This window comes from Pteropus medius, unplaced genomic scaffold (genome assembly GCF_902729225.1).
Source record: "Pteropus medius unplaced genomic scaffold, Ma_sr-lr_union100, whole genome shotgun sequence".
NCBI lineage: Eukaryota > Metazoa > Chordata > Mammalia > Chiroptera > Pteropodidae > Pteropus > Pteropus medius.
In genome coordinates, this window is record NW_024348242.1 from 5,882,644 (window position 1) to 5,909,206 (window position 26,563).

The 26,563-nt window shown below is 47.8% G+C and overlaps 1 protein-coding gene across 1 annotated transcript; it reads left to right on the top strand.

Annotated features, from left to right (window-relative positions):
• The first annotated feature begins 458 nt into the window (after window positions 1-458).
• Window positions 459-25,800, top strand: CCDC63 (coiled-coil domain containing 63). The gene is made up of 10 exons (XM_039879494.1): window positions 459-532; window positions 3,401-3,590; window positions 8,797-8,916; window positions 9,856-10,037; window positions 10,818-10,999; window positions 11,718-11,941; window positions 16,966-17,040; window positions 20,485-20,677; window positions 23,353-23,556; window positions 25,618-25,800. The coding sequence occupies exons 1-10, from the start codon at window positions 474-476 to the stop codon at window positions 25,770-25,772; spliced, it is 1,584 nt and encodes a 527-aa protein (XP_039735428.1). The 5' UTR covers window positions 459-473; the 3' UTR covers window positions 25,773-25,800.
• The last annotated feature ends 763 nt before the right edge of the window (window positions 25,801-26,563 follow it).

Genomic DNA, 26,563 nt, shown 5'->3' on the forward strand with positions numbered 1-26,563 from the left:
GTGTTGCCCACTGCACACCTATCAGCTCATCTCATCCTGACAACAAACCTATAGGTGCACATTTGTAGATAAGAGACTGGAGGCTCAGAGATGTTAAGTGACTCACCCAAGGTCATACAGCAAAGCCACCTTTTCAGTATGCAATAATGAGGCCTAGCCTCCTCTCCATCCTGGCAACCTGGGGCAAGGGGGAGGCTGCCATGTAACAGATAAGCAGTTGACATCACCCAGGTGTGGTCTTCCACCTCTAGGCTTGCTCTAGGCACCCCCTCCTGCTCTTTGCCCTTGAGTGGAAATGTGCGCTTCTTTAGTCACCTAACCTGTTGCTTATGTGCAACCCGACCCCCTCCCTGTCTCACTCAGTCAAGGAAACACAAGAGAAAAGACTCCGACTATCCCCAGGAACCTTCAGAGAAGACTAAAGAACAGCTGGCCGAGGCGAACTTCGGAAGCTGAGGCAGCAGTTCCGGAAGATGGTAGAAAGTCGGAAGTCCTTTAACTTCCGCTCCCAGCAGAAGATAAAGAACCAGAAGTAAGTGATGGTCGGAGTTTTGTACTGAGTGAACTTGCAGAACATTTTTGGTTTGGTTCCATGGGGCTTGCCTTCCCATGTGGCCTCAGGCCAGGGATCTCTTTCTGAACTCAGTCTGGGGACCACTTGGGATAGCTTCAGTGGGGAGGGGAGATTTAGTGTCAGAATCCAGCGTGTGTCAGGGACTCCAAGGCAGCAGGGCTCAAATGAGAAATCGTTTCTGGGTCCTGTTTCTTCCTCCACATGGGTTTTGTTCTTCTCTCTCTCATTCTCAGCCCCGGCGGGCGGGAGATGGCTGTCCCCAACTATTTAGCTACCACGAGCCACGCAGAGAGACTGTTGTGAATCAATTCCAATCCCCAATTCCCAGGAGAGGGAAGGTCTGGCTCGGCTTGGGTTAGGTGTCTGCTCCTCGTCCAGCCAGCTGCGGTAAAGGGCAGGGGACACTGGGCCATACATAGGACACAAAATGGCTATGGGTGTCATTCCCATGGTTCTAGCACTGGAGGTGGGGAATATCGCGAGAAGGGGAAATCACCAGGCTTTGAACACCCCGAAGGATGATTCCTGTGTGTGCATTCTTATGGGATCTGCAAGATAGACTATTTGAAACTGGGTTGCCCTAGAATTATGGTGTATTTAGTTTCTTTGGGCAGTGGGAAGGTGTTCTCTGGGGTTGAATAAACAAACATTAAACAGGCCCTCTTAGATTCCCTCTAAGGGCATGTTATTCCTTAGCTACATCCATAACATCTATACAGGCAGAAACTGCCCATTATTAGAAAGAAAATCTTAACCGTTAGATGATGCGCCAAGTTCAGAGGATAGGGAAAGGGGCTCTGTAGATTTCCCATGGATTTGACCACTGCTAGTCCATATGGGAATCTTCCTGAGTTAGAAAAAGGTACCCTTTCTCAAGACACTTTACTGCCATCTGTTGGAAACATTGTCATCATGTCGGGATTTTGTTAGAACAAGACAACGTGTCTCTTAGAAAAGTGTAATAAATCAATAAATCAATGGTGTTTTTTTAAAAGGCAAACTGTGCTCCTTTGGGCTGTGCAGTCCACAACCTGGACGTCTGTGCCTGGTGGCCTGATTCACAGTCTACCCCCCGGCGGGCATCAGGAAGAGCTCCTTCCTTGCGTGTCTCTGACAGTTTTTCTTGAATCACCCTTTCGCACCCCACTGCCCTGCCTCAGTCCATCTGATCTGGAGGGAGGCGGAAGACTGGAGATTTTCAGTTCTGCAGAGTGCAGCACCTACACACAGGGCCGGAGCGTGGGTGAGGGGAGCGAGGCGCCTAGAGGGCAGTGTTTAAGGAGGTGCTCTTCCCCAGGGCCGACCCTGCACCTACCACCGAGAGCGAAGAGCGCCTTAGATTTGGGGGCACCTCATTTACCTCGCTGCAGCCCCAGCCTTGCCTACAAAACAGACAGGACTTCCTTTTGCTTTGACTGATTCCTCTGCAAGCCTCGCTCTGGGGACTCTTGTGCTCCCTCTCTCTCTCTTTTTTCTTTCCACCTTAACAAAGACCCCCTTCCAAGAGGGACTTGAGTCGGAGAAGCTGGAGAGAGAAGCTCCAGCTGTCAGGTTTAGAAGATGAGGTGTGCTCTAGAGCTGGGTGCACTAGCCACACATGGCCACTTACATTTGCAGTTAATTAAAATAAATAAAATTTCAGTTCTGCAGTTGCACTAGCCACATTTCAAGTGCTCAAGAGCCACAGTGCCTGGTGGGCGCTGTCAGACAGCGCAGCTGAAGACCTTTTTCATCACTGCAGAATGTTCTGTTGGACAATGGGGCTTTAGGACAGTGGTCAGCAAAGAATGGCCCATGGGCCAAGTCTGGCCGGCTGCCTGTTTTTGTGAATAAAGTTTTATTGGAGTACAGCCATGCCTGTTCCTTTATACATGGTCTGTGGTTACTTAGTTGAGTAGTTGCAACAGTGACATCTGGCCCACAAAGCCTAAAATAGTTACTCTTTGGCCCTTTATAGAAAAAGCTTTGCAGACCTCTGCCCTAGACAGTCTCTGCTGTTCTAGCATGGTGCTTCCAAAATTCTGATGGTCATATGAGTCACTTGATCTTGTTACAAAGCAGATTCTGATTCAGTAGGTCCCATGCTGGGGCCTGAGTGTCTCCATTTCTCCAAGCTTCCAAAGAACATTGAGGCAGCTGGTCTGCAAACCACTCTGAGCAGTGGGGGTGGGGGGCGGGGCAGGGTGGGTGGATGGCTGTGTTTGGCCTCTGTGCCACTTCCAGTTGTACCGTTGTGCAGTCACCCAAGCCTTCCTTTTTCTTTCTGAAATCCCTGTTCGTCCACACCCCCCACCCACTCTTCTCCAGAGTAGACAGAGGGAGAGAAAAGGGGGGGACTCATGTCAGCCAACTTAACAAGTCATTAGCACCCCGAGTAGAGAAACTGGTGGAGGTTAGAGGTTACTGTACATCTCTGCGTTGATGCAGAATTGAAAATTCTGTCCAGTGGGCTTGCCTCTCGTTATCAGAGATAATTAGCTGTAAAGTCCGGAAAGTCTGTACAATCAGGCCAATGCCAGTGAACTGGAGGCAATAGAACGTGAGGGGTCCCACCGTGTCCTGATAATGGGTTTCAACAGGCACAACTGCAAATTGTTCCCTAGAGAAAAATTGCGCCTCAGAGAAAGGCAGAGCAGTGGAAGTTGCAGTGAACTGGGTTGCAGGCGATCTGAGTTCGAGGCCCGGACCCACGGCTTGGGCAGATCCTTTCCACCGTTCAGGTGGCGGGTGCCCCTCTGAGATTCCTTTCATGGGGAAGGAGTCTGGCATGTCGGACCAAGGTAAGCGCTGGGGTTCAGAGTTCCTCATGCACTGCTTTCCCAATAGGGAGAAAATCAAGACCCTGCAAGAGGAGCAGGATGAGATCACCTTGCTTTTGGGTCTCATCAAGTCTTCCAAGAACTTGGATCTGAATAGGAAAAACTACATGGAGCTGCGTTTCCTGCTGCAAACCAAGGACGACTACGAAGCCTTGATTAAATCGATGAAAATACTGTTGGCCGAACTGGATGAGAAGGTATGGTGTTTCTCTTAAAGGGTCAACCAGAACACAGGGAAAGGGGAACAGGCGGGGGAAGTAGCCATGATGTCGTAGGCCAGATTGACACTTCCCTTCCTTCCCCGCCTTGACTTTTCTAAAGGTGACTGTGGTCACTGTCTCCACCACCTGTAACCCCTGATCTCCCAGCCCTATTGATCCATTTTTCCACTGTGATCTCCACTGCCTCCCCGCTACACTTAGAATAAATTCCCAAATCCTTACTGTATCAGTGAGGAGATGTTAGGTTATGCTACAATAACAAACATCCCCCCCACCAAACTCAGTGGTTCAAAACAGTAAAGGTTTCTTCCTCATTCTTGCTTCATGTCTATTAGGGATTAACTAAAGGCTCTTATGCTGTCTCATCCTGGGACCAGGCTGATGGGGTAGCCACCATTTTGAACATTGCCAGGTTTGTAGAGAAAAAGCTCTGGAGAGTCTCACACTGGCACTTGAGTGCTTCGGTGACATGTGTCACTTATGCTTATGACTCATTGGCTCAAAATAGTCTACCAAACCCATAAGCACCCTAAATATTCATACCCAAAGCAGTCGACTCTACCCATCAAAAGAGTCCAGGAAGCGTAGCCCTTCCATGAATCCAGAAGGCAGAGAGCTAGAGAGATTTGCTGGATAGCGTTAATAACCATATCTCTTACTATGACTTGAAAGGCCCTGTATGATCTAACTTCTCCCTACCCCCTGGCCTCATCCCACATCATTCCCTCAATTTACCTCACCCCAGCTGCAAAAGACTCTTTTTTCAAATATGCTAAGCCTTCTCTCACCTCAGGGCCTTTGCATGTGCTCTGTCCCCGCTGTACCCCACTAGCTCCTTATCCTTTAGATCTCAACTTAAATGTGACTTTCTCAGGGAGACCTGAGACCTTTTCTCTGCCTTCTCTTTAGTTTAAACTTACCCCCTCCCCTTTATTAGTCAGACCCCTGGCCAAGAACAAATCACATGCTCATTAGAATACTTTGAGAATTTTATGAAGAGATGGTTTACAAGGGTGTGAGCATGAAGTACGGATGTTGAAGCACTGTGGGGTGAGTGACAGTGGGCAGGAACCTGGAGACAGGGAGCAAACAGGGGGATAAGTACCCCAACCCCGCTTTCTTCTAACCCTCTGATCCCCAGGGCAAGGGAGCCATTGTAGATGCTTCCCAGGTCAGCCACCTGGGGCGCAGAGCAGGGCGAGCAGGGTGGAGAGTGGGTCTCAGAGGCAAAAAGAAGGTCACAGCACACCCCCTTACTCTCTTTCCTGGCACCCCCTTCATAGCTCTGCTCACAGTGGTGATCATGCCTTAGTACGGGTGTCGTCTAATGTCTCCTTACCCTGTCAACTCCATGAGGACAAGGACCATGCCGATTTTGTTCCCCACCATACCCCCATGCCTGTTCCAGTGTCTAGCACTTAGTAGGTCCTCACTAAATATTTGCTGACTGAATGAATCTGGAAATCTCATTGCACCTTTCCTCTGCTTCAGATTCCTCAGTAATTTCTGTCATCCTTATGATAAAGACCAGTCCCCTCAGTGCTGTTTGCAGGCTCTGCAGCCAGCTTTGTGTCCCACCTGCCTCTTCGACCTTCGTGCCTGCTCCCCTCCTCTGTGTTCTGTCCACACTGGCTGCCTCTGGGAGCCACGGTGCTGTCTCTTGCTTCCAGGCCTTTGCACGCACTGTTCCCTCTCGCCTGAGGTGCCCTTCCTCACCCTGTCCGCTTAGGGAGCTCCTATTTGGGTCTCAGCTCAAACACTGCTTCTGCAGAGTAGTCATCCCGTTATCTTTCCCTGCATGGTGTCCCTACTGTGTGTGTCCACAGTACCTTTATTCTCCTAGGGCTAGTCACTGTCCCCTGCAGGTGGCTGACACTGTGCCGTATAGACTTTCCTGAAAGCGTGGGGATAACTGAAGGGAGATAAACTCAGGAACATAACAGGATCCCAGGTGCAGCTCCTGGAATTCCTCAGCCCGAGCTCTGCAGGGCCGTGGCCGGCCTCTGCCTGCCTCCTAATGTTGTATTTTATCACACCGAGCCTTAACTTCCCTCGTCTCAGTTCTGGACTGTCCTCAATGGGAAACCCAAGCCCCTGCCTCTACACAAACAAGAGTACACCAGCTTGTTCAAAATGACAATGTCCCCTTCATTCCCCTCCTGCCTTTACTCACCAGGGTTCCAAAAAAAGGCCTCAGCTTCAAACCCTGAGAGGAGCATGCACCTGTGATGTGCTCAGGAGCCAGCACTCGCCAGTCCTTAAGGGAACGTTTTATCCAATACAGTTCTATAAACTTCTTTAGAACCTTCTGGGATGTAGCATGAGCCAGCTGTCCTAGATGGGACTAAATATTGAGCAGAAAATCTAGACATTTGCCTGAGTGTGGACTGAAGCCACACCGCGGGTCGGCTGTGTGCGCTGTGTGCAGAGGTGACTTTATCCGCTGTGCTTGTATGAGAAACGATGGAATGAGCACTCCGGAAAGGCAGCAGGGGATGTTTGAGCCAGGAGAACGTGGCTGGAGTTACAAGGGTACAGAAAGACACTAAAATGCTTTCCTGCCCGCCACAGCAGGGTGTAGTTCACTTATTTGAAATCACACTCCGTTATCCTCATGGGTAAAGGTCGTGGCGTATCAGTCAGAAATACTTTTGGCTGCAGGTAACATCCAGTACCCAGCCTAGAGGAGCTTGGACCGAAAGGATAATTACTTATCATTTATTTTTAATAGACTTTTAATTTGGGAATCATGTTAAATGTACAGAAGTGTTACATAGGTGGTACAGAGAGTCCTCGCACCCTCACCCCCTGGCATCCCCTGATGCAAACACCTTACCCTACCCTGGGTCATTTGTCAAACCTAAGAAATTAACATCGGCACGGTACTATTAACTGAACTACAGACTTTCCTCTGATCGCTCCAATTTTTCCATTAACGTCCTTTTACTGTCCACAGGCCCAGTCCTGGACAGCACATTGCATTTAGGATATTTTTACTTAGCAAGAAGTCCTCTGACGCAGATGGCCTCAGCATTGTTTCACCTGCTTTAAAAGGTCGTGGCAGCCACACCTTCCCTGCACCCCGAGGCTGCATCTTTCACCCCCTCTTTGCTCTGTCTGTGTGCCTCAGAGGAGGGCGCCTGTTGCCTTTCTGCCAGGCCCCTCCTTTCATGAAGACCTGGCTTCATCAGTGACCATCCTCATTGTTCCCTTCTTCAGCTGCTCTTTCTTTGTCTCTTTTATCTGAAAACAAACAACAACAACAAAACCCTGAAAACCAAGCACCAACAAAGAACAAAGTAAAACATAACACTGCGGCAAGTCCATTACTGCCAGCGTTGCCCCTGTCTAGCAGCGTTTGCTTTCTGGGGTAGGCACTGTCTCCAGCACCACTCCCAGTGGTAGACGCAGCATCCCCTGCACTGAAACTTCTGTTGCCAGGATGGCCAAGGACCTTGGCCTCCAAACCCAGTGGCTTCGCCTCAGTTTCCAGCCAGAAACTTTGAATCTGTGAATAGCGTGCTCTCCAGCAGGAAGGGACCTCCCAGATGCACAGCCCATCTGTGGATCCCCTTAGGATGGTGGCTCTTAAACCTGTCATTCCCAACACCCATCTCCTTCCTTTCTTCTTCCCTGCCCCCCTCCCTCCTTCCACTGAATTATTGATTATATACAGTTGAGTACACACCTTAAAGGTACAACTTGATGAATTTTTACATATTTATACACCCATGTAAACATCACCAAGATCAAGACATAGAACATTCCAGCACCCAGAAGGTCCCCTCAGTCCTCTTCCACTAACCACCCTCCAGGGAACCCCTGTTCTGACCCCTGGAATCATAGATTCAGTTTGCCTGCATATAAAACTCCATATAAATGGCCTCTTCTAGTACATGCTCTTCATGTCTAACTTCTTCCACTCAGTGGTTACCGCGCCAACACCCGATTTTGACAGCAAATATTTTACAGTGCCTTCACGATCCTGAAATGAAATTCATAGATGACATAATCCTTTACCCTACTTATCCTTTTAAATTATTGATGCCCTAATGATAATATAAAGTAGAAATAAAACAAAGTTATTTATCCTGAAATTATTTATTAAATATTTATTTACATAAATGTGGAGTTATGTATTTTGGTACGTGAGTGTTCCGGTCTGACTTACCTAGGATGAAGCTAGCAAACTGTTTCTGCAAAGAGACAGAGTAAATATTTTGGCTTTGCGGGCCACATTGCAACTACTCCACTCTGCCTTTGTAGCAAGAAGACGACCGCAGACAATAAAGAATGGGCATGACTGTGTGCCAATAAAACTTTATTTACACAAATAGGCGGCGGGTTGGATTTGGCCGAGAGGCTGTGGTTTGCAGACCCCTGGTCTAAAATGTAGTCAGAAGCATGTTATCTATATGCAGAGTCACTGAGAACTCCACCCTGCAGACTGATTTGGCCTTGTTTTATCTTCAACTCAAAGAACATGATCCAGATTGTGCTAGTGACATGATTTCCAAAATGGTGACCAACTCTTTGTAAAGTTCCAAACAAATCAAAGAGCATTCTATTGATTTATACAGTGACTACCTTCCTGGATAATTCAGTATCTTTTAGAACCGAATGAAAAATACTGTGTGTTTATCTGTAGAAGACAGTTTGATTCTGGGTACAGATATAAAGAGGTTTTTCACCTGAGTAACATCCAGAGGGGCACTGGACATTTACAAGGGATGGGGGACAATTCTTGGATGTTTGGTGCTGTCTTGCATGTTGCAGGATGTGTGACATGTCATGACCCGACCACTAAGTGCCACTAGCGTCCCATCATTGCAAGAGCCAAAAGCCACTCCACAAGGTTACAGAAGGCCCCCTGGGGAGGGACGGTGCCATCTCTGCTGGAAGCCATGGCTTTGGGGTAAGATGTAATTTATACCCACAGGTGAGTGAAATTACATGCACAGGTGAGAGCAAAAACCCTAAATTGCCTCATTTTACCCCAAACTGGTCAAGACCTAGTTGAGTTGAGCACACATCCAAGAGAAAAATAAAAATTCCATTTATAGGAAAAGATAAAACATTGCAGTTTTGTTTTAGCACATTTGAGTTAGTAAACTGTTGAATTTGTACCCATACAGATGTTAACACAGCTGGGTTCTCTCTCTGTCTCCTCCCCCCTTTTCAGATTGTTCAAATGGAAAAAAAGATTGTAAACCAAAAACAGATCTTCACAAAAATACAGGAGGCCAATAACCCTCGGAAACTGCAAAAACAGATCCACGTGTTGGAAACCCGTTTGAATCTCGTACGTAAACTGTTCTCTGTAGCTTTGCAAACGGCTCTGCCTCCCTTTGCACAGAGCAAAAACCAGCCTCTGAGGAGCTACTAGCAGAATATACCCACTTACTTGGTTGACTCAGGAGATGGTGCACTGTTGACTGAAAGAATGAATTAGTAAATACGTGCAGGATTTAATGACGAGGTCTGTAGAGGTCAGCTTTCTAGTTAGAGGTCTATACAGATTTTCTGTTTCTTCCTGAATCAATTCAGTAGTGCTTTGCTTCTTTAACATTCTACATCTGATCTCGGAAGCTAAGCAGGGTCGGGCCTGGTTAGTACTTGGATGGGAGACCACCTAGGAAGACCAGGTGCTTGAGGTGTAAAAAATAAAAAATAAGGGATTGTAAGCTGACAAGGTCTTTGCAATCTGTGAGGTCGACCAAGGATTGCCTCGCCTAAAAAAAAGGAAAAAACAAACAGAAGAAGAAAAACATTCTACAAAGCACAGGACAGCCCCCACTCCAGAGACTCACCCAGCCCAAAATGTCAGCAGTGCTGGGTTTGAGAAGCCCTGCTCTAAAACAGCCCCGTCCCAACTCTTTTCATGTCATCAACTTGTTGAGGAGACCAGGTCAGCTGTCCCGCAGAAAGTTCTACTTTCTGGATTTGGCTGGTTGTTCCTCATGGTGTCATTTAGCTTGTTCTCATCTCCCCTACATTACTGAAAACTAGAAGTTGTGTATAAAAGTCATAGAGAAATCTGATTTCCAGGAAAAGTAACTTGATGAAGGCCACTGTGCCAGTTGGTGGCCAACTCAAGCCTCTCACCCAGCACTTAAAACCACTGTTCTGTGGGCCTGGGTGGGGGGTGGGGTGAAGACCTTCCAGTCCTCTGGACACCTTCTGGGAGCTTCTCCAGTGCCCCAGCACGGAGGCCCATTTTTGAAGCACAACCCTCCCATAGGTCACCATACACTTTGACAAGATGCTGACCACTAACGCTAAACTCCGGAAGGAGATCGAGGACCTACGGTACGAGAAGGCTGCTTATGACAACGTCTACCAGCAGCTCCATCGGCGCCTGTCGATGCAGAAGAAAACCATGAATACGGCCATTGAGCAGTCTTCTCAAGCCTACGAACAGAGGTGGGCTTAGGGAGAAACCCTCAGGGCAAAAATGTCTCTTAGCCCTGAGCTGAGCAACTAAATTGCTACTCTGGGCCACCACTACCCTCTGTGCTTGTGTTAAGGAACCTTAAATCATCATCATAACTCTGAGCACTGAATGTATGCCAAGCATGATGCTAGGTGCTCTGGGTAGTATTTCAACCCTCACAAGTGCCCTGGGAGTTATATCCCCATTTTACAGAGCAGGAAGTGGAGGCTTAGTGTGCCGATATACTTACCTGAGATCCAGGCAAAGGGCAGGTGTGGTGGAGCTGAGGTTCACTGTGTCCTCCAGGTGCCACTGCCTCTCGTGCTAGACGGTCCTCAGTCCGGGCAATCTCCTGGCTTCACACTCGCACTGTGAAGAGCACACGTGTTGGAGTCAGCAAGACCTGGGTTTAATCCTGGCTCCGTCACTGCTGCATTGTTGTAGGACCTATTTAGGTGGTAGTGAAGAATAAATAATATATGTGCATAAGGGAGTGGCTGGGACATAGTAATCGACAAGTAGCAATGGTGCTGATGATGACGATGGTGATGTGCGTGATGGTGATGATGATGATAGAAAAATGACTTCCTGGGGGTGGTCTAGAGCTGGCAGCTCCTGCCATTCAGGTGAAGAAGTTGGTTCCTCCACTCCCACACACCTTCATGATTAAGAGAAGTGATGGTCATTGGCAGAAAGGCCCCTGGACCGGTGGGGAGAGGGGAGAAGGGAGGATGCTCTAGACCCTCAGGCTCTGTGCCCCCTTCATGCAGACTGGAAGCCATGGCTCGGATGGCGGCCATGAAGGACCGCCAGCAGAAGGACATCTCTCAGTACAACCTGGAGATCCGCGAGCTGGAGCGTGTCTACGACCACGAGACCAAGCTCAAATCCTTCCTGCTCTTCAAGCTAAATGACCGTACGGAGTTCGAGGAGCAGGCCAAAAAAGAAGAAGGTACACACCCCTGAGGGTACAGGGGACCAGGTCTTAAACCACGCTGAGAAGCTTCATCCCACGGATGGTGGGGAGTCACAGTGTGTAAAGGGATGATGTGGCCAGATGTGTCTTGAGAGATCCTTCTGATTGCCACGTGGGGGCCAAATCAGAGAGAGAAGACTGAATTCAGAAGAGCTGGGGCTATTGCAGCCATCCAGGCTGGAGAGAACAAGGCTTGGAGAACTTTCTTGGTTCTAATCCCATGAATTTGCCAAGTTCTGAGCCTCCCTTAGGCCCTCTGTTCCCAGAGCTTCCTCGACCTTATCCTGCTCAAATGTCACCACCTTTGAGAAGATTTCCATGGCCGCCTAACTCCCCCATCACAGCACCTGATGGGTCTCCTCTGTTGCCCAGGCCCCAATGTTAATTAGATTTCTCTTCCTGTTTCCTTGGATATCTCTTCCTTAGATATTTTTGTCTTATTCCTCCACTAAAATCTTTGTGGGACAGAGATTTTGTATCCACAGAGCCCAGCACAATGTCTGGCACAGTAAGTGTTCAGTTAGATACTTGTAAATATCTAACTAAGGAGTGAAGCTCCTGCCCCATCTCCTGGGAAAGTCTCACCCCCGCCGCCCCAAGGCACAGTGTTAACAGCCCATAGCACACCTCTCTCCCTGGTACTGCTCTGAGCAGCTTTCTTGTCAGACTCACTGTTCTGGGTTTTTCTTTCTAGCTCTCAAGGCAAAGAAGCACAGGAAGAAGAGGAACAAGGGTGAGAGTTTTGAGAGCTACGAGGTGGCCCACCTCCGGCTGCTGAAGCTGACAGAGAGTGGGAACTTGAATCAGCTCATTGAGGAATTTCTGGCCAAGGAGGATAAGAACTTTGCTCGGTTCACCTACGTCACGGAGCTCAACAATGACATGGAGATGATGCACAAGAAGACACAGAAAATCCAGGTCAGGGCAGCTCTTCTTTCCTTGGCCCGAGGCTGGCCCACGCTCACAGCAGCCTTTCCCAAAGCGGGCTCCTCGGAACACTCCCTGAGATGCTCTGCTGCAGAAAGGGCCTCAAGGTCAGATCAGTTTGGGAGGTGCTGTATTTCCCCCAGTGCTCCCCCTATATACATACGTTTAAGGTGGTCATGTCCCCTCGCCTCAAGTGACATGTATACTCCATGGTATGTTTTATAATCCAGGGTTTGGTGAACTATAGCCACAGCCAAATATGGCCTGTGGCCTGTTTTTGTACAGCCCACGAGCTAAGAATGGTTTTTATCTTTTTCAAGTGTTGTAAGAAAAAAAAATAAAAGAGGAATATGCAAGGTAAACCATATGTGGCCTGCAAAACCTAAAATATCTATTTCTGACCGTTTGCCTTAAAAACTTGCTGAGCTCTGTTAATCACTAGCTTCACAGAATTGAGACAAGGTGGTCAATTCATCTTGGAGAGACCTGATGTACATGAGCATAGTAAAGACCCTGACAAGTCCTGCAGTAAGAAACCTGTTTGCCTTTGTTGAACCCATGATTTCCCAAACTTAATTGGCAACCTAGACTATTTACTCCCCAGAGCATGCATAAACAGCCTTGAAACGGTCTGCACAGGTTAGAGTCTAAACTCCCTGGTGTGACACTCAGGTCTCTTCATAATATGACTTCGACCAGTTGCTGCAAGCTCAACTCCGATCATGACCTCTAAGGCACCCTCTGCAGCGGCCCAGCCGGCTGACCCGCACATTTCCTCCTCCGAGACTTTCCTCCCAACAAACCCCTGCTTTTCTTCAGATTAAATACTGCCCATTAGTCCTTTCCCTGCATGAATGTCACCTCCTGTGGGAATTCATTATTCCTCCCTCCGAGGTCCCTGTGTTCTGTTTATCTGATGAAAGGAGCCACTTCCTTTTGTAATGTCACTGCGTCGTAAATGTGAGGCATGTATGCTGGCTATGTGCAAGTAGATAGTAACTAGATTTTGGTGAAAACATTTTAACTTGCTAGTGATGAATTAATTTTAATGAGGATTAGGAAAAATATAGCTTGCAGAGCAAACTTGTGACCTGAATATTATTACTCAGTGTGATAAGTAATAATGACAGTAAACAAATGATAAACATAGCAAACAGAATTTGGTTGATATAAAGAAGACTATTAATAGATAATAATAACGTAGATAATAGTATAGGTGGCATGCGAAGTGGTGGAAATGGAGGTGGTTCTATCAGTTTGGGTTGTCACAGGAAACAGATGGCACAATCATATGAGTAAATCGAGGTGAGTTTTTTAACAGGGGTCATTTACAAAGGCCTAAGGAAATTAAGGGAGAGTGCAGGACCAGCAAGAAGAGAGGGCTGGTGAGGGGAGGGAGCAGTTTCTGGAATCGGGAGAGAGATGTGGAGAAGGCTGTCTGTGTGTCCTTCTGGGGGAGATGTGGCCAAACTAGTGACTTGCCAAGGTGTGAGCATGTGCCTGCCCCCCAACCTCACGCTCCTTCCACCCTGTGATCTCCAGCTGGTGCCTCTCCGTGTCTGGGCCCACCCAGAGCCAGAGGGCCAGGTTTGGGACAAGTGTGCCTGATGAGAGATGGCCAGATTCCTGCCCTTTCTGGGTCTCAGCCTCCATCTGTAGAGTGACATACTTGGACTAGAGCAGTAATTTCCAAACTTTTATTTAAAAAAAATCTATAGAACATTTTTTGTTTAAACCCAGGCTATGAGGAAACACCAGTATTTAAACAGATATAATGGAGCAGTCCCAGATGAAAGGCGAAGGTGGGATGGGTGACCGGAAAGGGTGCCTGGGACCTTCCATTTTGCCTTCTTGTGGCACTGCTGCTCAAACTAGGGTTCAGGTTAAAAAAAAAGTTAAAAACAATTAGGATTCTAACATCTGACTTCACCTCTACCTGGAGGGCTAGTGTCAGAGGTTGTAAACTGGATGAATGCTGCCTTCATTCTTCCTTTTCTTGGTTTTTGCTACCCCCCAGATTTAAAATTTATTAGTTGCCAACATTTTAAAATCGGAATCTTTCACATGAAGATCTGGATTTCTGGTTCCTCCTGGACAATCAGATCTGACAACTCCAGCCCACATTCCCCAGGGAAGCTGAGTGCTGCTTTTCCTGTAAACCCACCTCTCCCTCCTTTACCAGAGCAGCTGGGTTTGAGTTTGCAACCTCCGGTTTAGGCGCTTCGCCACTGACCTCTGGTGGCCATTCCAAGTATTGCAGGGAAGATCTTTGAAGGCAGATCTGAAGGAAGGATGGAGAGATGATGGGTCTGGGAGTTGGCGGGACTCAGAATTCTCATTTTCCAGGAGGGAGCACGTTGCTAGTCCCAGTGCAGTAATAGAGACAAGCCTAGCCAGGAAATGGCCCCAGGACTGGATCGACCTAGACCTTCCTCAGTCACCATGATGGTCCCTTCTCTCTTAGCTGCACAGTCAGTCTCTGATGTTAGGACAGGGGTGTCTGACGAGGGACAGGCAGGCCCCTGCCCTCGCTGGGCTTCAGTTTCCCCACTTGCAGAATGATGTTTGCACCAGAACAGTAGCTCCTGAGCTCCTTTTTGAAGTTACAGAAGTGGACCTTTTGGGGTTTAAATAGAGCTGCAAATTCCTGTTGAATAAATCTTGAAAACGCTGATTTCCAATGAGAAGCCTTCATATTTTTTAAATCTTAGAAGACAAAGATATGCTCATTGTAGAAAATTTGGAAACTGCCTAAGGACAGAAAGAATTTTTAAAAATCACCCATTATCCCATTGCCTAGAGATAGTCATTGTTGATATTTTGAAATATTTCCTTCTGACATTTTGGGGGGGGGTGATGCTTTTAAAACTTAACATAGTGATTATTAAATAGTATATGTAAAGTTGTATATTCTAATGGAAAATGTGGGTTTTTTGTTTTGTTTTGTTTTGTTTTGTTTTTGGTTATTCAGCCAGCAAATGTTTATTGAGCACCTGTTATGTGTCAAATGCTGTTCTGGTCACTGGTAGTGTGGCAGTGAACAAAATGAAAAAAAGCCCCGTCCTCATGGAGCTTCTATTCTGGCAGGGAGAAACAGACAATAAACAACAATAAACAAGCCTAATAAATACAAAATTATAGAGTATATCAGAAAGTGAGAAGTGGTGTGCATAAAAAATGAAATGGAGCAGGTTAAGGGGGTTCTGGAGCCAGGTGAGGCCATGGGCCATTGAGAAGTTAAGATCCGATCAGACTTGTAGGTGAGGGAATAAGCCGTGCAAAGGTCCTGAGGCAGGAAAGTACAAGCGGGCTAGCGTGCCTGCAGTGGAGAGAGATAGAAGGGAGGGGGAGGAGATGAGGTCGGAGAGGGGAGAGATGTTGTGAAGTTGGGGAGAACACATTTCCAGAAGAGTTTTTGGTAGTTACTCTGAGAAGCAGGAGCCGTGGGAGAGTTCTGGGCAGGGGAGAAACACCACCTATTCAGATTACCAACCCAGTTAGGAAAAAACTAAAAAGTATAAATACAAATCTCACATCAAGAAGAATCCCATCACCTGGGCGTCACATTTATTAATTGTTTTGGTAGAGTTTCTTCTTGGGTTGTTTTTCCTTTAAAGATGGGAAGGCTCACTTCCTTTAAATATTTCTTCCAAAATAAAATTATTATTTTTGTGATTGGAAAGATAATATACATGTCTGTGGAAATGTAATGCAGAAAAATATAAAGAAAAAAATACAAGTCACCAAAAACATCATCACTCCAAGTTAATGCCCTTTAATATTTTGGCGACATTGCTTTATGAAGGCAGCATGCCCTCAAGCCTTTGCCTGCATGCACACAGACACACACACACAAACACACAGACACACCCAGGTGGACCCCCACAGACGTACACACACACACACACGCATGCACACACACATCTAGATACCCATGTATAGAACTGGGTTCATACCAGACAGTTCAGGCTGTTTTGTAAACTTCTTTCCCCAACAATTCATCGTAGGTACCTCCCAACATCATCTATGTTCTTTTTAATGACTTCTGGGGACCCTGGATGCTCTGTAGTAGAATCACAAGATGCTTCTTAAGAATGCAGGCTCTGTCCCATACCTACAAACCTAGATTCTTAGAGAATGGGCCAAGAGTCTGCATTTTAACAGTATTTTTATTTGAGACCCTTTCCCCCCATGATATGGATGGACCATCATTGATTTAACCGACTCCCTATCAGTAGACATTTAGGTTGTCCCTAACGGGGGCCATTGTAAATAATGACACAATGGACAACCTTGAGCAGCCACCTTTGCCCACTCGTCCTATTATTTCCATAGGACAGATGCCTAGAGATGGACTTGCTCAGTCAGAAGCTGCGTACCTTTTCTACCTGGATGTGGTGGTCCAGCCCAGGGGTTCCCAGATCTGGTTCCTGCACCAGCAGCGGCAGCATCCCCTGGGACCTTGTTAGAAATGCACAATCTTGGGCCCCACCCAGACATACTGGATCAGATCTTTTGGGAGTGGAGCCCAGCATTCTGTTTTCACAAGCTTCCAGGTGATTCCGATTCATGCTAGAGTTTCAGAACCCCTGCTCTGGGGCTATTGCCATAGCCACTAACCATATGTGGCGATTTAAGTTTAAATTAAATAAAATTTTAAAATTAGCTCCTCAGTGGCACTAGCCGCATTTCAAGTGCTCAATACCCACATGTAGCTAGTGGCCAGTTCTCGATGGTACGAATAGGAAATTGCCACCATCGCAGAAAATTCTATTGACCACACCATTCTAGACATTTCTCCAAGTTAATGAACCATCCACCCTCCCGTGCCCTTCCTTTTAATTAGGAAACATCAGAAAAAACCTCCAGGGGCATAAGAGGGGCTCAGGGGATCTGGGGCTCTTTGAATGGATAATTTCAGTTCTCATCAACTCCTCGAGGCGCAGGCTTACTTTCAGGCGTGGCGGGGAGGGGAGCACCCACTTTCCCTCACAGTCCGGTTCTCTCCCGAGCAGAATGAGATCATCCTCTTGCAATCCCAGCAGAAGTCGTCACAGGAGGACAGCCACTCTGTCCTGAGAGAGCTGGAGGTAAGACCAGGGTGAGGAGTGAAGGTTGCGGGAGTGTCTGTTGTCTGTTTATCTCTCAGGCAGCCTGTCAGTTGGTCCCCAGGGAGAGTAAGCTATCTGCCCCATGACTGTCTACTGGCCTGAGTCAAATCCTGACAGGTCCTAACCCTTTGTCACAGGCAGCCTCTGCTACAGGTATTGCTGCAGAATTTTGTCCCAAGGCCTCTTTGTCTGTTTTAAATATTGTTCCACTTCAGTGAGCCTCACCCAGGCTCTTGTGCCTATAAAGTCATCTCAGACTGGCAAATTCCAGACAGATCTCTGCTTCAGTCTTTTCTTCTCCCCCTGCCCTGTCCTGTCTATGGCCTGTTCTCAATCGATAATAGTAATTACAAACATCTCTTGAGCAATTACTACATACCAGGCACTAAACTAAGTGCTTTGCTTGCCCTATCTCATTTAATTCTTACAACGGCTCTATGAAGTAGGTGCTGTGATCTCTCCATTTTGCAGATGAGGAAACAGGTTCAGAGAGGTAAAGTCTCTTGACCAACATCATGGAGCTGTATGATCTTTGCATTGCAGTTAGCTGCTAATAACAGGGACCCAAAATAATAGTGGCCTAGGCAAGATAGAAGTTTATTTTCTTTGTTAAGAAATGAGTCTGGAGATAGGCACTTCAGCGCTGGTCAGGATGTCATTGGTGACCCAGGCTCCTCCTTTCTGTTTTGCCATCCTCAGTGTGTGGCTTACCTTCCCAAGGATGCCTCATAGTTGTATGGCTGCCGATGGTCCAGCCATAACGTATATATTCCAGGTAGGAAGAAAGTGGGCGAGGCATTTACAAAAAGCCTTGCTAGCTGAGTCAGCAGCTTAAAAGTTCCTCCCTGAAGTCTCAGCCAATGAATGACTTCTGTATTTGTACCTCACTGGCCATCCCTATTGCCAAGGAAAGTTGGAAATACAGCTTTTAGCTGGGCACATTGCAACGCCAAATACAATCAGGGTTTTGTTATTAAGGTGTAAAGGGAGAATGAATAGCAAATGTCTGACAAAGATATGAACTCAGAGAGTTGACTGCAAAGTCCCATTTTAATCCAATAATTCCTCTCCTAGGGAGCTTGCTCCTGAGTCATGTCCCTTCCCTTCCCTGTGGCTTATTTCCATTCTTGGCATTTGCCTGGTCGACAGCTATGGCAGTGCCATTCTCTGGCAGGCCACTGCAGGGCAGCAAAGGACAGGCTGCACACTGAGTCTCTGCTGCTCAGAGAGGCCTCCCCCAGGAGTCTGAGTATGGGGAATTAGCCTTTCCAGGCAGGATCCAAGTCCAAAGAGACCCTCCCCAGGCCAGGCTCATGCCTGGGGTCCCATTTCCTCGGCTCAGGGTCACTTGGCATCCAGATGCTTTCTCGGGTTTGGGACTGGTGCTGCTCTGCATCGCGGGGGCAGCTTGGGGAGGCTGACCAGGAAACCCCAAGCATCTTCCCCACCTTTGGCTGAAGTCCTTCCATCAACTTTTTGTTCCTCTGGCTTTGACATGACTTCTGGAGGCTCCTTTCAAATGCAAATGCTCTTAGGGGAGAATTTGTTTTAACAGCAATGGGCTCACAAGGGGCTTCATAGCTCCTGCTAGGATCACTTCCATCTGCTCTGTTCCCGGGACCTTTCCACACACCTTCCATTCATCACCTCCTGCCCTCTGGGGGAAGTGGTGGGGCCAGGCCCTTAATGGGAGGTTTTTGCATAGGAGTGAAGCTACCAGGCCCTGGGAACAAATGCTTGGGTGTGATTCTCAGATCTAAGTCACTTCCTAGCTGTGTGACTTTGAGAAAGTGATTAAACCTCCCTGAACCTCAGTAAAATTGGGGTAATGATCATCCTTATTTCATAGGGCTGTTACTTCCACCTTGTTACTAATAATTGCCCAAGGTTAGGCACGTAGACACCTTGATACAGGGGAGCTAAATACAAGTTCACTTTTCTCCTCTGACCTTAATATTCCTCATCTGAAAACTGGGACAGTTGCGGGGATGGTTGAGATGGTGCATATAAAGTGCCTGGAACATTTTAGGTGTTGGACCTGTGTTATTACCATCACATCAAGCTCCCCTTCCTTCCCCTCCCCCTTTTCAAAAATTCATGTGATCTTTTAATGCATCTATAGAATGGGAGGGCAGGCAGCTCTTGCCGTCATATGAGGCAATGCAGCCCTGGGAACTGAATATTCTAGTAGTCAGGATAGAGGAAGCTGCAGGGTGTGCTGGTTGCGAGACAGGTTGAATCCTGGCTTCATTCTCCTGGCTCTGTGCCTCAGAGCCTCAGTTTTCTAGCCTGGAAAATGAGAGTGTGGATGGTGCTGACCCCTTGGGATCGTTATTTGGGACAGAGCATGCAGAGCCCCGGGGACTGGGGCCGGTCTTCACAAGGCCCACTCCCCCTCTGCATTCTGAGCACTCAGAAAGGCAGGAGGCATTTGGAGCACTCACACAGAGCAGTGATTCTCAGCCCAGGCTGCCAGTCAGACTCGCCTCGGAGGCTTTACAGTTCCTGGTGCTCAGGCTGCACCCCAGGCCAGTGACTCTGAACCTCTGAGGCTGGGGTCTGGGTAGCAAATATTTTAAAGCTCCCAGGTATTAGTAACTTGAAGCCGAGATTGCGATCCAGTGGGCCTGCAGAGGTTCTCAGACTTCATCGAGCATCCAAATCACCTGGATGTTTGTTAAAACATAGATTGCGGGGCCCAGCCCCAGAGCCTCTGGTTTAGCCTGTCTGGACTGCAGCCCAAGAATTCGAATTTCTAACAGATTCTCTGGTGAAGCTGACTGGGACCCCACTTTGAGAAACACTGGGCGAGAGCAATGTGTTTAAACTGTGAGTGGTGAAATCAATTGTTGGATCGCAACCAGCATTTAAAAATAACGACAGAAAAGAACAGAATAGAAAATATTGGGATACAAAATAAGAATATAGATTTGTAAAACTTTAATTTCATTCGATTTGTAAAAAATTAATTTCATTTAATTTCATAAACACACATACACACATGTATGTAGGTAGGTAGGTATGCATTGGGCTGCAGTGTAAAATGTATTTCTTCCTGTGGGCCACAGTTTTTAAAAAGAGCCACCAGCTTTTAAAAAACACTGTAATCCAGTACCCATGTAGACATATATACATATACATACGTAAAACAAAACTTACATTAAATAATTACTTGCCCTTATTACCTACAATGCATACTAGTATTTTTCTCTGCCTTTCTTTCTGTTCTATTTAATTTTTTTAAGGTTGATTGAGGCTCGTTAAATTGATCTCGCACCCTCTCTGAGATTTGAAAACTGTAGTTCAGAGACCCTAACCCCAAAGGTTCCTAAACCCTCCTCCCTACTGAAAGTCTTCACGGGTGGGCTGAGCCCAGGGGGGCAGCCTTGCTGACCTGGGGTGGGAATCGGGGTCTGCCACCAGGAGAAACTAAAGAAGACCACAGAGGAGGCGGATAGGTATGAGAACAGCTACCAGGAGATCAACAGGACCTTGGAGAATCTCAAGGGCTCGGTAGAGAATCTGTTTAAGAAGATTAATTGTGACGCCACCAAGATCCTGGTGCAGTTAGGGGAGACGGGGAAAATCACCAACGCCAACCTTCCACAGTACTTCGGTGAGTCAGTCGGGGCCCACCGAACTCATGGGAACTTTTGCCAGAGCCTTCTGTGACCAGGCACGAGGACTTGTTCTTTTGGTGGTAGTGAGCCGGGTGGTGAAGCATGTGGGCATGGATGCCAGCCTGCCTGGGTCCAAATCCTGGTTCTGATCTACTAGTTGTATGACTTTGGGCAACTTTCTCAACCTTTCTGTGCTTTAGTTTTTCATTAAAAAAAAAATGAGATGGAAACCAATATCTACCTTATAAGGTTGTTGGGAGGATTGAATAAATTAATAGTTCTTGGAGAAAAACTTTGTGATCATCTCAATAGATGAAGAAGCAGCATTTACTGCAATTCGACATTCATTCATGATGAAAACTCTCAACAAACTCAAACTGGAAGGAAACTTTCTTAGCCTGGTTAAGGGCATCTACAAAAACATCTACAGCTAACCTCACACATAATGGTGAAAACCGAATGTTCTTCTAAGATCAGGAATAAGGCAAGGATGTCTGCTCTCTTCACTCTTACTCAGTATTGTATTGATTTTCCTAACCAAAGTGACAAGGCAAGAAAAATAAATGAAAGGCATACGAATAGGAAAGGAAGAAGTACAAGTGCTCAGACCAGTGCCTGGCATGTAGCAAATGCCTCTTAACTAGAACACACATTTGTAGTCACAGGCCCTGAGCTCAGAAGAAAGAGGGAGGAATGCACCTATAGATCATTACATTGCGGTGTGAACGGCTTCCGCTGCTCTTACAATAAAACCTAAGGGTCCTAATGATACAATCTGTATTTCGGAGTTTCCTACCAGCTTCAGTGATTTGCTAGAAGGGCTCACAGACTCAGCTCATAGTTGTACTCAGGGCTGTGATTTATTACAGAAAAGGGATACAAAGCAAAATTGGCAGAAGGAAAAGGGGCATGGGGTGAGGTCTGGAGGAAACCAGGAACAGTCGTCCAAGGGTCCTCTCCCAGTGGGGTCACATAGGATGTGCTTCATTCCCCGGGCAATGAGTCGTGACAGCACATGTGAAGTGCTGTCAACCAGGGAAGCCTGTTGGAGACACTTGCCCAGGGTTTTGACTGGAGGCTGATTACCCAGGCACCTCCAGCCTGGCACGTACCCAAATTCAGACTCCCAGCAAGAAAAGCAGATGTTAAGCATAAACCACATTTTTTTTGGTACAGACAGTTTGGGCATAGTGTGAGCTGCTCTTCTCAGTTACTGGGGGTAGGATCCTGCTTACAGTCCATCTCCCTGCTGCCCGTCTGCGGCCAGCCTGGTGAGCAGGCCCTTCATGGGACAGCGGTCAGGCTGCTGCATTCACTTTTTCCTGCCCACAGCCTGTTGGGGTCTTCAGAGCCTGGCCCCCGCTTACATTTTTCATCTCCTCTTGCTCTCCCTCCTTGCTCACCACCTCCAGTCACACTGTTCTCCTCTCTGTGCTTCCAACCCTTCCCGCAGTTCACTCCTCAGGGCCTTTGCATGGGCTGTTCCGGCATTCTCGTCCAATGCTCAGATTTCAGTTTAAATGCCTTCTCTCCAGCAGGGCCTCCCTCTCTGCCCCATCTGAAGCTGGCTCCCCACCCCCACTATTTATTCTGTCTCACGGCAGTTCGCTTATTTAACATTCACCCAGTTCGTCTCCGTGTACAAATAGTTCTCACCATCTCAATCTGTGAGGTTCTTGAGATGTGATAGCAAGTTCCAGATGCAAATACTTGTGGTCCTTGATTTACAGAGAGAATAGCAGCAGTATGGGTAGTATGACTTTTTTTTTTTTTTAATTATCCAAATCCAGTAGTTGCTGAATTCAGATAATGAGCATCTGGATAGTGCGGGAGACAAGTATGGATTTGTTGAGTGTGTGTTCCTCTCCATCCTCCGTACACACTGAAGCTTATGAGCTTCGTTAGGACAAGGACTGCATCTTTGATGTCATTTTGTTTTTCCTTCATGCACCTATAGCCTCTAGCACAGTGCCTGGCACGGTAGGCCTCCAGTCATCATTTGTCGAATGAATGAATGAGCATATGAATGAATGAATGAATGAATCTGGAGACTGCATGGAGCTAAGGAACACAGCAGGAGGGCAGCTTCCCCAAACTCGGCAGGTCAGAGAAACATTCCCGCAGGTAGCAAGGCTTGACCAGAGTCCTAAAACGCCCATAGGGATTATTCAGGGAAGGGTGTAGGTAAAGGCATTTTAGGCAGAAGGAACAGCATGAGCAAAGGCCCGGAAGCCTGAGGCAGAGAAAGCACTGAGTAAAGGTCAATAGTTTAAGACAGGGCTGCCCGTGCCTCTCAACTTTTGGTGTTTCTCAACCTTCTTTTCATTATTGCCTCCTACGGAGCCTTTTTAGACATTCTTTTCCTAAATGCCCTTCCTCATGAAATTTTAATACTGTTGATATACTGTATAGGTATTTTTGTCCTGTGTATCTGTATTTTATACCTTACGGTGTCATGAGCTTTTTATTTTTGCTTCTCAAGAACCAAAATTTGCCCTCTCAGGGTGGTACTGCCCCCTCATGAATGTATGGTGTAACTCAAGAGAAAACCTTTGTCCTTATAGGAGCTCATGACCCCCACTTCCTGTTCTTTCCCTTCCTCTCCAGTGGGGGGCGCCACTGGAACCAGGTCTCTGGGCAGCCATCCTGGTTCTTTTGTTTTTTTCCCCAGCCATCATTGAAAAGACGACCAACGACCTGCTGCTGTTAGAGTCCTACAAGCGAATCCTGGACATAGAAGGGGCAGAAACCGAGCCCCCGCCAGCCTTTGTCAACCCCTTCTGGGGCGGCTCTGCCTTCCTCAAGTACGCAGAGCCCATCAAGGTCAACCCACCAGTGCTTGGGGCTGACCCCTTCCATGACAAATTGGATGAAGGTGGGTTCTCTCTCTCCCTATCTGTGCGGGTCGCTGGGTCGGGGTTCTTAGGGAGCCTGTGTCCATGAGGATCTGTAGCATTGAGCCTCAGTTACCCTCTTTTTATGAGCTTCATGGGCCCATCTGTTCCATGGGTACTGTCTTGGCCGTGGCCACGTGATGTGGTTTGCTTAGGGATGCTTCTGCCTACCATGCAGTTGCCCAGCCATGAATCCTGAAGTTGAGTTTTCCTGGATATTGTTTTAAAAATCACGATTACTTTGTGGCCATTTAAAATGACCTTAAAATGTCCCAAATTTCTAAATTGGCAGGTAATGGACTCATAAGATTAGCTGATCCTGTCTGTCACCCTCACCCTTGAGTCTCACTCTACCCGTGACCTCCCTTGGCCCAGCCCCATCCATGGTTGAAGCAGCAGCGGCTTGGTTCCTGCTAGAAGCCTTAACTGGGGCCCTTGTGGTCCCAGTTTTCGGAGGCAGAAGCTCATGACACGCTCCCTCTCAGCAGAAACCAGCCGTTCTCTCTGAAGGTGGGGATATAATCAGGCCCACCTGGTTTCTGGAGGAAAGTTTGGTGACACCTGTGGAAAGCCTGAGCCATGGATATACCTGTTAGGCCTATAATTTCACCTGTGGGAATTGGTCCTTCAAGAAAAACTTATTTAAGGTCTAAGATGAAGGTAAGAGAATGTTCAGTGCAGCTCCAAACTGGAAACGCCTGAAATGTCCACCCATTGGAAACTGATAAATAAGTTATGGCTCACTCATCCTTACAGTGGAATACCATGCAGCCTCTAAAAGGAGTGCAGTGGTATATAATACATATGTATATATTCAGTGGTTCTCAAACAGGAGTGATTTACCCCTTGGGACTTTTGGCGGTGTCGAGATATTTTTTGGTTCTCACACCTGGGAGGAAGCCCCCCTGGCCTGCTGGTGGCCCTGGATGCCGCCAAATACCCTACAGTGCACAGGACAGGCCTTCACAACCCTGATGTATAATAGGGAAAGGGAGATACATGCGCTGAGAGAGAGAAGAAAGGAGGAGGCGGGGAAAAAAGAGGAGGAAGGGAGGGGAAAGAAGTCGAGAGGGAGAGAAGGAGGGAGGTGTGTCGGTTATGCATGTGAGCACAAAGGACGTGTTGGCTGACTTACAGTGGATATTTCTCAGTGGTGGTTTGCAGAAAACTTTGCATTTCTAAGTTAAACAAATTTTGTATTGTTTAAAATTTTCTTTTACAGTGACCTTGAGTCACTTTAGTAATCAGAGAAAAAAGTAGATTTTTTAAAAAAACTGCCCCACTTCTCTGAGCAGCGTTTCGGATGTGCAGGTGTGCCAGGGGTGAAGGGTGAGCGCTGCCAGCACGTGTGCACGCGTGCGCCTGCCGGATGAGCCGAGGCCACTGGCACCTGCGGGGGCTGGAATCTGAGTCTGTGTCAGCCACCTTACACAGCTTCCCTTGGCATTTTGAGCTCCTAAAAGAGGGGGGTGGCGGGCCACAGATGCTGGTAATGTCGTCCTCACAAGGTCAGGAACTTACAGAAGATGTCTTCACTTCCGTCCAGGGGAGTTTGGTAGACACTGGGCTCTCGCTCGGCTCACTAGCCCCCGTGGTCTATATGTGTGAATTAGAAGAGGCACCCCTCTGGGTAGATTCGTGAGGAAAAGGTGCCCCTTATGGTAGACATGGCTTGGCAACCAAGTGGGGGCTGGATTTCAGCCCCTCCAGTCATCTGTCTCTCCCTGGTCACCTTTGTGCAGTCTACATTCTGAACAACTGTACATGGTGGCCCTGTGTCCTTGAGATTAAACCAAACTCACCTGGGAGAAAAAAGTTATTGTCTGGGCATCTCTGAGAAGTTCATCTCTGCCCATCCTCCCCCTCCGTGAACCCGAGAATGCTTGTACTCCAACCTCCAGCATTGTGGGAGAACCCTAAACCAGGCTTGGGCCTCCTCACCTTGGGTACCTGTGAATGAGGCAGAGAGTCACTGTCCCTGGGAGGGAAGTGTGTTGGGCTTGCTTTCCACACTCCTCACCTGAGTCCTCTGTTTGGCACAGTGGATCAGCCCCTGGACCACGACAGCCTTCGGCAGATGGTGCTCACAAACTACAGTGTGAAAGTCTCGAAAAAGGACTCTCGGACAACAATACACGCGGATGGCATCTCTACGAAAGGGGACGATCTGAGGCCTAAGAAGAAGATCGCATTCTGAAGTGGATGGGGCCACATTTGTACTGTAACTAGAGAGAATAAATGTTTTGTTCCGTAACTCTTATGCCCCTGCACACTGCCTGCTGGGAGACAGGGGCCTGGGAGCCACCCAGGCCTGGGCAGAGGAGCAGGAGGGATTGTGTTCAAAAGCCAGCTCAGGAGGCAGCGGTTGTGTGAGGTCATCCTGGCCCCTGAGAACCTGAGATGGTGATCAGCATAGATCAGCCCTCACCATGGTCCGCCAGATGAAGCAGGGACAAGCGAAGTGTAGGGGCTGGAATAACACGGCATGCGGCAGCAGCTCACAGGGAGGGGCTGGGTGCCACAGAGCTTCAGTGTCTGTGTGTGTGTGTCTGCGTATTTCTGTGTGTCTTCATATCTGTGTGTACGCTGTGGATGACTGGCACTGTAGAGCTGTTTCCAGGACATCTTGCCCGGAACCATATGCTGCACTTAGTGACCTGAGCTGGGGTCCCATGCAGGCCCCCTGGAGCCTGGCCACATCTCTGCAGAAGCCCCAGGTAGCAGGTTCTGGGTGTGCGGGACATGGGTCATTGAAGTGTGCAGAACATGGTGGATCATCATGGCTGGGGGATGCCCTGGGTCCCTGCCTGCCCAGCTTGCTGTTAGCTTTGAGAGGAGTCCTATTTCGTGGCAGCTAGGGGTGAGGGCGGCTACCAGGGGGCTGACCTGAGCCCCACCTGCAGGGGCGCTGTTGTTATTCTTGAGCCTTGAAGACTCACTCCAGTTCTATCTGTTCCAACCGTCTGGACCTCGTCATTCCTTCTAGGT

What these genes read in the sequence shown, in the direction of transcription:
- CCDC63 (XM_039879494.1), top strand. Translation starts at nt 474, where the DNA reads ATGGTAGAAAGTCGGAAGTCCTTTAACTTCCGCTCCCAGCAGAAGATA. An exon ending in AGAAGACACAGAAAATCCAG is followed by an intron (nt 11,942 to 16,965) that starts GTCAGGGCAGCT and finishes TCTCCCGAGCAG; the next exon opens with AATGAGATCATCCTCTTGCA. An exon ending in CCATGACAAATTGGATGAAG is followed by an intron (nt 23,557 to 25,617) that starts GTGGGTTCTCTC and finishes TGTTTGGCACAG; the next exon opens with TGGATCAGCCCCTGGACCAC.